Here is a 13,245-nt window from a genome sequence, read left to right as displayed (position 1 = left end):
GAAACATTCATGGAATGAACATAGGTTGCACAACATAGCAAGATCCCTCCATTAAAAAACAAAGCACCAGTACAGGAGAGCTAAACACTAGGACATTAGAAGATGGAGAATCCAAACAGTGTAGACTTGCTTACTTGAGAATTGAGAGACATGATAGTAGCTGTTGGCCAAAATCAATGTGCGATCCTAAAAATGTCTTTGAATATGTATGTATGTGTTTATTGTATCATCATATGGCCATATTAAATGGCTGGAAAGTTACTCCCACTTTATGACTAAGAAAATGATGTTATGAAATAATGCTCCCAGGTTGCCGCTGAAGAGGCATATATGCCTAGTGGACTTTCTCAGTTATAAGGCTAACAAAAAATAAATAATTACAAAAAATAAAACATTACCTGCTTTACAGGGTCTGGCCAGGTAGGCTAATTATCCTACCTTGCCTATAGTCATACATAGCTGTATCATGAAATTAAATTCTAGTGGCAAAGTAACGTAATATGGAAATACTGTTTCTATCAGCATCCATGGAATGTGACTTTAAAAAAAAAAGTCAAATTTTCCACAAACAACATGACTCTCACTGGTTAAGGGGAGCTCTACAACTGAAAGTGAAAACAAGGTGAAAGACGTGTACCATAAAGTCTAAGTTAATTTTATATAGTGGTACAAGGAGGCTTTCATGTCAGCACTATTATGGCTTCAGTGCTTAATAGTTCCAACATACATTAATACCACAGAATATGAGGCAAAAATTACCTTCAGGGAAATAACAAAAAATACAAACTTGTCTGACTGCAATTTAAAGATCTTAAAAAAAAACATACCTGTTTAAGTGCATTTCGTGCAATTGTTTGGAAAGCCTGTTCAACATTAATTGCTTCTTTTGCACTGGTTTCAAAATAAGGAATATTATTTTTGCTGCAACACCATGCCTGTGCTCGCTTTGTTGTAACCTGCAAATACAAACGTACACGTTTTCTTTTAATTTTCTCAGTGAGCAACATCTTTCTATGTTTTTGGACTTTGAGCATTCTGCCGCTCTTCATGCAACGTAGTAGTCAAACTGACTACATCAAATTATCAAAAGAGGTCCTTCCTTGATGGGTACTTGCTTAAGTACTACCTCTATCAAATGGAGTTTGACATTTTTTTGCAGCAGGGAATCCATGCACCCAACCAATGCATGCTGCAGTGTAAGGTGTTGCCAAACTACATGTATCAGTCTCTTTCCACTAGCAAACAGCCTTTAGTAAATGAAGAAATAACACAGATTCAATAATGCATTATTAAACAAGCAATATAATATACACTTGGCCTTACTTGCTGAGAATTCCAGCAGCAGCAGCTACTGATGAAGAACCACTCATCCACAAAGGAATGGCAGAAGGTATTTCTGATCCATCAAGAAGGGACCATTACAGATCAATCAATATGCTAAGAACATATCCATTACGGCTAATACTGATGACCCTTCTTAATGACTTCTTGGTTGGGATGAATCCCAAGCAGTATCATCACAGTGACATTCTATCCAAGTATTTCAACACTCCAACTAGATTGTGTTTTTAAAAAATTAAATCCAGCTCCAAATCCTCCTCCTTCAAAAGAGAGACTGACTACTGATCACTCATTTAGTCTGTTTTTAGAAATAAACTAATTTAGTTGAAAGGACTGCTGTAAATACTTGGACTTTTGACAATCTTGTGTTAGAATTTTGGTCTGTCCTAATGCATACTCATGTATATGGTCACACTGGATTGGATATACCAGAGATCCCACCACAGGTGATCTCTGATTGTCTACCAAAGTTTAGAGAGACCAAAGATCACAATAGAGAAGAGCTTTGATAGAGTCAAGAGGAACTGACTCCACAAATACAGCATAACATCCAGAGGTGCAACTAGGAAAATTCACAAAACCCTCTTCTCTTCCAAAGAGCTCGGATTTATATATCTTATTCTAATTTGGCAAAAATCACTGTCTGACAACAAATGCAATCTACTAACATTAGATGGAAAAGTTTAATTCATCCTGAAATAAAATTACCTTCAAGGTGCTCCAATGGAGCTCAGAAAGTTTGCACTGTAACTTCCAATGGATGGAGCCTAAACCTTGACAGAATTAAATTATGTCCTCACATTTCAAACAAATGTTCATATCTCTGGAACCACAAGGGTTATGAAAGAAGTATTAACGGCAAACCCTTCAGCTCAAACTATTTTTATAGTGGTGGTTCTAGATCTTAAATTGAATTTTATAAGTCACAGTAAACACAGCAACTATTAAATTTGTAACATTTTGTAAACAACTTACACTATCTCAGCAACCACTCAAGTTACACATACACACTGTTAGCAGCATTCATATGAGGCTAAGGAGTTCCGTCTGTGTTACTTGGTTGTTTAGAGGAAAACAAAATGAAACAGGCAGCCAGGCTCCACACAAATATTTAATAAATTAAGCGGTTTCGTCCGAAAATACTAAGGACTTAATCAGGTTTCTGATGAAGTCCTTAGTATTTTTGGACAAAAGCGCTTAATTTATTAAATATTTGTGTGGAGCCTGGCTGCCTGCTTCATTTTTGTTTTCATTTGTTGGATTTTTTTTTTTTTTAGTTCTCAGTTGGTTGTTTAGATATTTAGAAAACTGTGAAAATTATATCTATATAAATTAACATAATAAAAAGGCATAGGTTCATAGGTTTATACTAGGCTATCTGCCCTAAGGCATTTATAAGCCTAGCCCAAAGTTTTGTGGCTTACGCCACCCCTTATATGAAAAAATACTGTGCCCATTAGTTTGTTGTGCCTCTGTCCAGCAGTGACACAGAGATGATTCCCGGGGTAAACCTACGATCTCCCATCCACAGGTCAAGATTTCTCTTGAATAGAACCAGCGAGGTGCTCTGCCTCACATGGACCGGGATTTTATTCCACAGCATAGGGAGTCTGAGTGATAAATCTATCCCTCCAGCATGTCCTATTTCTATCCGTGCTAAGGTTTAAGTCGCTTGCTCTAGTGGTTTTGGTGGATTTGGATTTTTTGAGGTGGAGCATGTCCATTAATTCCGGGTTGGACATGGCCTTGTATGTCAGGTACATGTCACCTCTGAGCAGACGGTTTGCGACTGAATAGAGCTGGAGTTTCTTCAATCTGGCAGCATATGACAGATTTTGGAGTCCCTTTATCCTTTTGGTGAGGAACTTTTGGGGTCTCTCCAACTGCTGCAGATGTCGGGTGAGATGCATCCCGAATGGGGCATTGTACTCTATCATTGGTCTGATAAGTGAAGAGTACAGGGGAACAATGACCTCACTAGATCTGGATGTGAATCTCTTCATGATCAGGTGGGCAATGTAGAAGGTCTTTCTAACCACTTTAGAAACGTGAGTGTCAAAAGAAAGGCCACTGTCAACCTGGGTCCCCAGGTCCCTGATAACCTCTTCTGTGCTTAGTGGATTGCCACCTATATGGTAGCTTGGGGTTACCTTGTTTTTCCCGAAGGGTATGACTATACATTTTTTGGCGTTTAACTTCAGGCCATGGCTCTGGCACCAGCTATCTGTTTCCATGAGTCCCTTCTGAAGGATATCAGTGTCCGATGCACTTTCCACCATGGCGCCCAGTTGCAGTCGTCTGCAAACTTTGTCAGCCAAAGTCCTCCCATGCTGGCCTGTACTTCTGAGAAGTAGATGCTGAACAATAGGGGGCCAAGGACCGAGCCCTGTGGGACACCACTTGTGACTGGCTTGGAGTCTGACATAGTGCCAGCAACTCAAACCCTGTGGGTTCCGTCCTTAAGCCAGTTTGCAACCCATCTTGTGACATATGCGTTTACATTTAAGCTGGTAAGTTTTTCTACAATACCTGAGTGGGGCATTGTGTCGAAAGCCTTTGCAAGGTCAAGGTAGGCTGTATGGACTGCCTTTCCCTCATCAATGGCCTTGGTGACTGTTTCGAAGAAGTTGACCAAGTTCAAAAGGCATGATCTGCCCTTGACGAAGCCAAACTGGGTCGGGTCCAATGTCTGCAAGTCCCCTATATCTTTGTTTATGAGCTCCATTATGATCCTCTCCATAGCTTTGCAAACTAGACTTGTTAAGCTTATGGGCGGTAATTACCAGGGTCCGTGAGGCACCGCCTTTGTGGAGTGGGACCACAGTTGCCGTCGCCACTCCTTGGGCATGTATCCTGTGGTAAGGCTGAGATTAAACAGCTGCCTTATGTGCGGGTTTAATTCCTCATTTAGCTTGTGTAGCACACAGCCGGGGACACCATCCGGTCCCATTGATGCTGTGTTTTTAGCTTTAGAGAGAGCAGCTTTCACCTGCGCATTTGAGATGTCTGGGAGGCTACACTCCGCTGGGATAGTTATCTCTCCTTTAGGGGGGGGGTGAAGTTTGCACTGAACCTGTCTGCCAGTATGTTGGCAATGTCTGTGGGTTCAGTGATTTTTGAATCATTTTGGACTAATTCTGAGCATATCTGGGGGTGTCCACCCAGGTTCCTAACATAGCCGAAAAAGGCCTTATGATTGTCCTTTGAATCCATGGCAATTTTTCTCTCAAAATTGGCCTTAGTTGATTTTATGAGTGCTCGTATTTTTTTACTAATAATGATCAGGGGTGACTTCCCTTTTATGGATTTTGTTCTATCATGTAATAGCTTTCTCCTCTTATTGTAAAGTTTGTTAATGGCTGGGGTCCACCAGACTGGACGTTTGCCCTTTGTGGAAACAGTCTTGGTTTTATTTGGGATTGCCTGATCCATGCAGTACTGGAGGTGTTCATAGAAGGCATTTGTAAGGGCTTCCGCAGCTTGGGTTGTGGTTTTCACTGGCTCAGGGGCCTTAAAGGATACCAAACCAGTCTTGAGTAGTGTGAAGTTTGCTTTAGAGAAGTTCTTCACTGTGGCTTTTTTGTTTGGGGTGGGGGCGGGATGTGGATTTCCAGTGAGATTAGTTTATGATCAGATCTCACCAATGAGGGATATACTTCCGGTGTGGAGCATTTTGTCCCCATGTCTGTGATAATGAGATCTAGTATATTTTCTCCTCTCGTGGGAACAGTGACTAGCTCTTCCATGACATTTGAATTTATGAACTCCAGGAACCGTTGGGCTAGAAAGTTAGGGCTTGAGTAATGTTCCCGGTCTATATTCAGGTAGTTGAAGTCACCCAATATGATGGTGTTTGGAGATACATTTATACCCTCCAGTGTCTTCAGGAAGGCTGTGTGGGGTTCCTGAGTTTGAGAGGGTGGCCTGTAGCATGCTACAATTTGTAGAGCAGTTTTGCCTATGGTTAGTTGCACCTGGATGGTTTCCGAGCTTCGCGTTGCCACCAACCTGGAGGTGTGGGTATCCTTTATGAATATGGATACACCCCCTCCTTTTGTGGTGTGGTCCGGGTTTTGGGGCCGGAACGCATGATATGAGGTAAAACCTAATAGTGCCGGGTGCTCTCAGGAGCCTTGAACCAGGTTTCAGTTACAGCACAGACATCGATGTTCTCCATACTGAGAAGGGCCTCAAGTGCGTGCATTTTGAGATTTAGACTTCTGGCATTGAGCAGCATTACCCTCAGTTTCTTCCCATTTTTGTTTTTAGGGTGGTAGGTTTAGAATTTGAGCCTTGCCTAAAAGGCACTATGGGGGTGGCAACAGCCTTAGCCAATATCCGGAATCCCAGGGGTGACAGGTGCAAGCCATCCCTGCGAAGCAGCGTGGCTTGTCAAGCATGTCATCCCAGGCAGACAGACACTGGATCCCCTTTGAATGACACCAGACATTAAGCTAATTGTTAAAGCTGATCATCTTGTCTCTATATTGTGGCATCATTCTTGGTGAAGGAAGGATACTGCTCAGGGTCAGGGTCATACCTGCCTGGGCTACATAATCAGAGAGCTCCTCTATGTCTCTTTTCATGTAGTCCAGGGAGGTACGTCTCAGGTCGTTCACACCAGCATGGACAATGACTGTCATATTTGTACTTGCCGTGGAGTGACCCGAGTGCTTGTGTTATGTGGCGGATTCTAGCCAGATAGGCAGCTTACTGTGACCCTCTCCTTGTTCAGCCTGGTGAGTGGGACGTCAGTGTGTCTGACTATGGAGTCACCTATGACAAGTATGTTTGGTGTTGTATTTGGCCTTAAGGGCTGTGACTGCTTTGCACACTGATTTTGTGGTTTATGTGTTGCTTGTGGGGTGTCTTGAGGTAGCAGTTGTTTGGGTGTCTGCTTTGGAGGCCTCTGCTGTTTAGGTAAATTTTACTCAGAGCCTCCGAGTATGTCTTTGTGTGTTTATGTGTTTGATTCAGTGGTGTGGTAGCATTATGTGAGGCTGGTTTTGTGGTGTGTGTAGTTGCCTTCTCCTCCTGTCTGGTCTTGCCAGTCCTGAGTTGAGAGAGCTCAGCCTCCAGTTTGGCTAAATAGCTGCATCTCTCGCAAGTATTTGTGTTATGTGGGAGGAGGAGAGGGTTGTCTGTGTACATGAGGCAGTTATAACATTGCCTCAAGATTCCCAGATTCACCAGCTGGACCAGAGAGGAGATTGACAACTGACCTTTGGACATGCTAGAATAATATTGGGAATTCCTTAATAATTGAAAACATGGGCCAGTGGGGAGTGAGGGTGTAGTGCTTTTAATTTTAGTGCTGACTTATATAATTGCTTTAGTGAGCAAGTGCCAGGTAACTTGAGTGCAATGTGTTACAAGTAACTAAATGCAAAAACGACAAACAGTAACTTTCTTTCAAGTGAAACAAGGAAATAAGTACAGTAAGCAATGCAGATATCACTAGTGATCCACAGAAGCGCTGAGAAGCCGCGTATTAGGTGGAATTAGCTCCAGGAAATAACAAGCAAACAAACAACAAGCATATAAACAAAGCTAGATTCAGCAGGCCTGGATCTAGTCTATGCTACAGCAAACAAGGTGTACCAATTTCAGTAAGACACAGCTCAAATATTCAGGCACTATAAACCTTTAACCAGAAATTCCCAGCTCAGAAGGGCAGAGTCCAGCCTCTTCTCCCACAAGAGTGCAGACCACGAACCTTCTTAATGTAAAATAACTGGCCTGCAGCCCAAGTGCTTAAACCAGAACTAATACACTTGACACTGGGCTCTCAACTAGCAGTTCCCAACTTAGAAGGATGAAAGCTACCTGTCCTGCCACCACAGTGCTTGCCACAAACCTTCCTAATGTAAAACAACTGGTCTGAAGCCCAAGTGCTTAATCCAAAAGACTTAGAATGATAGCTACACTTTAATCAAGTTACAACCAAGCAGTAATAAATACAATTGAATACTTTAGAGAATGTCTGGATTAGTGCTCAAGTTGCACAAACAAAGCTAGATCCAGCAGGCCCGAATCCAGTCTATGCCACAGCAAACAAGGCGCACCAACTTCAGTAAGAAGCAGTTCAGATATGCATGCACTATAAGCCTTTAACCAGAAATTCCCAGCTCAGAAGGGCAGAGTCCAGCCTCTCCTCCCACAAGAGTGCAGACCATGAACCCTCTTAATGTAAAATAACTGGCCTGAAAGCCCAAGTGCTTAAACCAGAATTAACACACTTTTAGAATAACAGACACTGAGCCCTCAATCAGCAGTTCCCAACCTAGAAGGATGTAAGCTACCTGTTCTGCCACAACAGTGCAGACCACAAACCCTCTCAGTGCAAAACAACTGGTCCGAAGCCCAAGTGTTTAAACCAAAAGGCTTAGAATGAGTTACACCAAGCAGTAATAAATACAATTGAGTATTTTTAAGATGATGCAAAAGTAAAATGAAGTAGGTAGAAACACAAGTACAGTAAAAGCAGATGAAATTTTTTTTTAATCTCTTTACCTGCACTAGACAGAGGTAAAATATTAATGCAGTTGCGTTTGCTATTTTGCAAGCTTTAAGATGAAATAAAAACATTGTACAATGCATGGTTTTGGAATTATTGATGCAAATCTGAACAAGCAATATTTGATGCCTAGAGGCGTCCATAGGATTCAACTGCAGATATACCTGGTAGCGTCACTCAGATGTAATGAGCTAAACACTACTGTCTATAATTTAAGCAACTCCTTCACTTTAAAACCTCTGCCTATTCACTCAGGAATGCAGATGTCAACCTTCTTGTTCAGCCACCTAACCCACTAAAAGTAGCCGAAAGATTTTTCTCCAAATTTGCACCCGAATGTATTTATATACATGTTTTCCACACATACTTCTCAGCTGTACAGATTTTCGTAGAATGTCCAGATTTTTGCCTTGTATTTTTGGTCCGTTTTTCATAAAATTACGTTTTTCTGGCAAATTAGTGGCAAATCTTTAAAGACTGAAGTTAGGAAAATAATGACGAACATTTCAGTTTCAGACTTCATACCCTTCGGAAAATTCATGCTAATGCAAAACCTGTTATACCATCAACTTTCTAAGTTTGCAACTGCAATATTTAAAAAGTGTGCCTATTTTTGGGCCTTCCTTTGTCCAACTTTTGTTAATGGCTTTGTCCAGATTTCTTGCACTAAGAAGTTGAGAGGTATGCTACCACGGTTGTACATTGATTAATATTGACCAATTTCAGGTTTAGCTTGGGTGAATTACAAAATATTTTATAAAGAGGCAGAAATGTAGCAATAACATAGCTCAGCCTAGTTACCAAGAAAAAGAAACTACCACAGGGCATCAGAACATCTTCCATATCTTTAGGAAACTACTGATGAAGAAATCTCCAATGTTACTTCCTTGACAACTGTGGTTAATCTAAGAGTCCCTCTCCTTAAAGACATCTTACTTTTATCAGATCTTAGGCCATGTGCCCCCTACTCTGGTTACCTTTGATTATTCCCTTTAATCCGTACTTAGGTTAGAATTTCTTTTAACCTTACAACCTCATTACTTATATTCTCTAGACTAAATACTATAATAACCTTTTCTTTACGTTTTAGATCACTTTACATACTTCAACTTAACTACTTCCTATTTCTCCTTTTCAGGCTTCTCCTTAACTTTTTCTATGCCTTACTTCCATTCTCTGCACTAAATAACCTACTTCTCAGCTATCATTTCTACTTTACAGACCTCCTCTCAATTTTTTCTGTGTCTCTTACTTATGAATATATAGTTACATATCTAACTGCACCTATAAGTATGTGTCTATTTTTTTCCTTCTTCAATGACAGATTCATAGGTACTTACCTGGTTATAGATCTGTGAGGATCTTTAGAAGCCTAGCCATACAATTCCATGATTTGTTTAGCCATTACATTTTAAGTACAAATAAACCACAGACAAGCAGAATATCTACACATTTTCCTATCCCTGAGGGACAAGGGACGTTAAATCAGGGGTTAATTTATGGTTACTCATCCAGATAGGCAGACTACATTTTAATAGTATAACAGAAATTCATTGCTTTATGTGGAGAGGAAGACAATACCAAAGAAGTGCTACACTCAGCGATACACTTCTATTCTTCCCAACATGTTCTACTTATGTTGCAGAAGAGACTAAGACATGGAGTTTGTGTTTATGACCCCACTGGACTTGTGGATGTGCAGCAGGTCTGACAGGATAGGGCCTGGTAGACCTGTCTATGAAAGGAAGACGTAAATACTCAGCAGTCAAATTACACTAAAAAAGAGGAACAAGGCTTTTGGATAGACTGCAGTGCTTTTATGATTTAGGCCCTTGATTTTCTTAATTAAAAAAGGGCATTCAGGTTGTGTCAAAACCCTGGACAGCTATATACAGAAGGGGCATTATACTCAATGCTTGGCCTGATGAATGCTGAATACAATGGAATGATCACATCCCTGGACCTGGATGCCACACCCTAAGCAATAAGTTGTGCATTGAAAAAGGACTTTCTTACAACAGTGGATACATGGTGACTGAAGGAGAGTTTGTCTACACAGGTTACCAAGTCCCTAACTACTGGATAAATTTTCAGTAGCGTGCTGTCAATGCGATAGTTACAAGGGATGTCTTGGGTCCTGAAGGATACGCATTTGACATTTTTAGTCCATGGTTTTGACACAAGCTACTTGTTTGGGAAAAGGCTCATTTGGAGGAGTTTGGTGTCCTCTGAGGATTTTATGATGGCACCAAGTTTACTGCCCTCTGAGGTGGGGAGGTTGGCATAATGGTTAAGGGGCTTACCTTATAGACACAAGGTGCAGAGTTTGATTCTCATATGAGGTAATTGGTTAGGCTTAAAATGGCCCACAAGGACAGTTAGCTTAGCTCATCTATGAGCTTATAAAAACAAAAAAAAAAAACAAAACAAAAAAAAAACAAGAACTTAATCTGCAAATCTGGTCAGCCATAAACCATTCCTGGTTTCTACATGTGAGCTAATTTGCTATCCAGTGAGTTTTATAGGAGTACATATACTGCCATTGCACTGTATAGTCATGTGTTGAATGAAATGTACATTGTACTGTATACTTATTGGAGTCGGTACATGTATGAATGTGCCTCTCTCCCCCTTCTTGTATGATATATACATACTTTGTGCTGCATTGTAAGTGCACTATGTAGTCATCAAATACTGAAGGATATGTACACTGTTTTGCATACTAACTGTAAGAAACTATAAAATGGCTGCCTATTTGATACCTTCTAGCTCAGGTTGTGCCTGCCAAGGGTCTTCGGACCACTGTACTTAACCAGTTAACAAATATAAAAGTAGACATAAAATAAGACTTATCAAACATTATTTAATTTCATCATGCACCAAGGTGCTGTAGCATAAATAAATGCAAAAGAAACATTCATGAACAAACAGTGTTTGTCATCAGGCAGATAAGTATGTGTTTGCAAAACACAATGTAGTTTGCGATCCACCGTCTGACAACCACAAGCCCTTCCATACTCAGAACAAAAGAGATGAATAAGAGATCCATTGATTCCTCTCCCTAAATTCATGTACCATCGCCAGATAGTACTTGCTTTTTGCTCCATGCAAAACCTTACCCAGTGGCGCCCATTGTTCTGGTGGTAAGGGAGACATGCATTCTCAGGTTAGGCAACAGCCCTACAGCCAACATGTTCCTATCCAAATATGTTAATTGGCCCTCTATTCTCAGGTGAAGGCCATGTGGTAAGCAGTGGGACAGCTCTCCCCCTAGGAGACCCTCCTGACAACAGTTCTTCCAAGCTATTGGTATCTTCTGAGGAAAAGCATACCTACCCATGCTGAATTCATCTCAGCTTTATGACTGCAAATGCACTTGGATCAGGCTCAGCAAGCTTTGACTCCACTTTTACTTGGTGCTCCCATTAGGTGTAATCCATGGGAGCATCCACAATGGTCTCCCTCTCCCCAGACTGGAAAGCTATCTGCAATTGCTCACTTCCATTCTCTTGAGTCATCTCTTACAGGCACCTGAACCACTTAATGAACTTGAGTCACCTGCGCTTTTCCTCAGATAATATTTGTGTTCTGAAGGGTTACCAATGGCCCAATTTCTAATACTACCAAAAGATGACAGTTTCATGGACTGGTTCAAGAAAACCTACAATATGAACTTTGGGAGAAGCATGGGTTTATCATAGAGAAATATACAATACTTATAAAAGCCCAAATGTGGTTTCCTGTGTACAAGGTTCTGAATTTCCAAAATGCATCTACAGAGTGGACGTCACCAGAAGCAGCATTTTCCAACAAATAAGCTTGAATGCCACCAAGACAGCAGGCTCATACTGCAGATATCAGCCTGTCTACTCAAAAGTTCAAATTCCATACAGAGGAAAGGTTCCTCAATGGAAAACAAATGCACACCACTGCCTTAACAAGCTACTTAACCAGCTACGGTTGGTCCATAATTCTGCCCTCTAAAAGATAACAATATGCAGAAACAGCTGAAACATACACTGAGAATTGATATACAGACATCAGGTTCATATAGGTGCCTGAGACACATGGGAATGACTTGTAGACTGACTGAGTGAAGTGGTACCGGGTACTGCACAATCCAAAGTCAGAACCTTTTATTTTAAAAGTACAAGCCTGCTTTGGGAAGGGGTGCCAGAATCTCCAGTGCTATGGGACCAAGAAAACCTTTTCAAGCATTACTTTCTTAGTGCCTTGTGGTCTTAATTGTAAAGTAAACTGGAAGTAAATTAGAAATATCTGATTTAATTGTTTTATTGAATAATTAAGTAATTGTTTGTATGTTTTGCATACAAGAGGTTTGGTTTGAGATTGTTAGTTACTTCTTGAAGGCTGTTGAACTGAGGCGCTAAAGTGTGATTAAATATTTTTTTGGGTCAGTAGGCTGTTATTTTACTTCCTTTGCTGTGGTTTGTGTAGTTCTGGACTACTTCCCTGTTACCCTGATGAACTGAGCAGAAAGGGGGACTGAATTTTCTTGTGAGGCAAACAGTTCAAACTCCAGAGTGCACCACTAATGGATGGCCTCAACTAGGCATGTCCTCTGAATTAAAACCTGCAAGAGAGCAATGCGGGACTCTCTCAGACCATTTACCGCTTGTTCATCTCTCTATGGATACGAAACACTTGGAGAAAGATGTCCCAGAGTATGACCTAGTAGCACATGAGCACTGCTTTTCTGCAAAAAGGACATGAACTTGTGCCAACCTTACTTGTTCAGATGCCATACAATAAAGTGGTTGTTGGAACTAGATGAAAAAAATTGACCACTGAAGCAGCAATTTTTCTTCAAGGCTTACAGGGGGAAACGGTACTATTCTAAGCTCCAACCAGTTTATGTAGAGGCCCCTTCACCATAAAAACCCGGAAGAGCTCCTAAATTCTCAACAAATGTGCATTTGAAGAAAAGGAATATCACCAATCAGATGCACTGGGAAAGTACACCACTTTAGGGTCTTGCAACAAGGATCCAGCACCAACAGAAGGTCTTTGAAAAATGTTGGCACTGAAGCCACCAACACCTCAACTCACTTCAATACTTGAATTCCTAGGTCTACATATAGCACCATGATGACTGTGACAACATCAAGCTCATATATAGCAAAGTCTCAGACTGCTGCATCCTCATTCAGATGGCCAAAGGGTAAGAATGACTAACAATGGACAGTGTCCAACTACACCCTGATGGAGTGCTTCCTGCAAGTTCGGATCAAGAAGGGCTTCTTTTACTTTACTGGATAGAACTTCTTCCAATTTACAGTTACTCCCCCACACAAGGAATGCACCCCACAGAAGCACTCAAAGGAGAGCTGGTTCCAAAACTTGCTGGACAAGGTTACCAAAAAAAA

General features: G+C 41.0%; 1 protein-coding gene across 1 annotated transcript in view; it reads right to left on the bottom strand.

Annotated features, from left to right (window-relative positions):
- Positions 1-347: 347 nt before the first annotated feature.
- Positions 348-13,245, bottom strand: part of RAB7A (RAB7A, member RAS oncogene family) — a 620,307-nt gene continuing 607,409 nt past the window's right edge. The window contains exons 5-6 of the mRNA XM_044076435.1: positions 828-956; positions 348-359 (exon numbers count right to left, since the gene is read on the bottom strand). Of these exons, the coding sequence (XP_043932370.1) occupies positions 348-359; positions 828-956 (141 nt within the window). The remainder of the gene's footprint in view (positions 360-827; positions 957-13,245) is intronic.

Source organism: Protopterus annectens, chromosome 7.part0 (assembly GCF_019279795.1).
Source record: "Protopterus annectens isolate FY-2018-M chromosome 7.part0, PAN1.0, whole genome shotgun sequence".
Taxonomy (NCBI): Eukaryota; Metazoa; Chordata; order Ceratodontiformes; family Protopteridae; genus Protopterus; species Protopterus annectens.
This window is presented reverse-complemented; position numbering and strand designations above follow the sequence as displayed.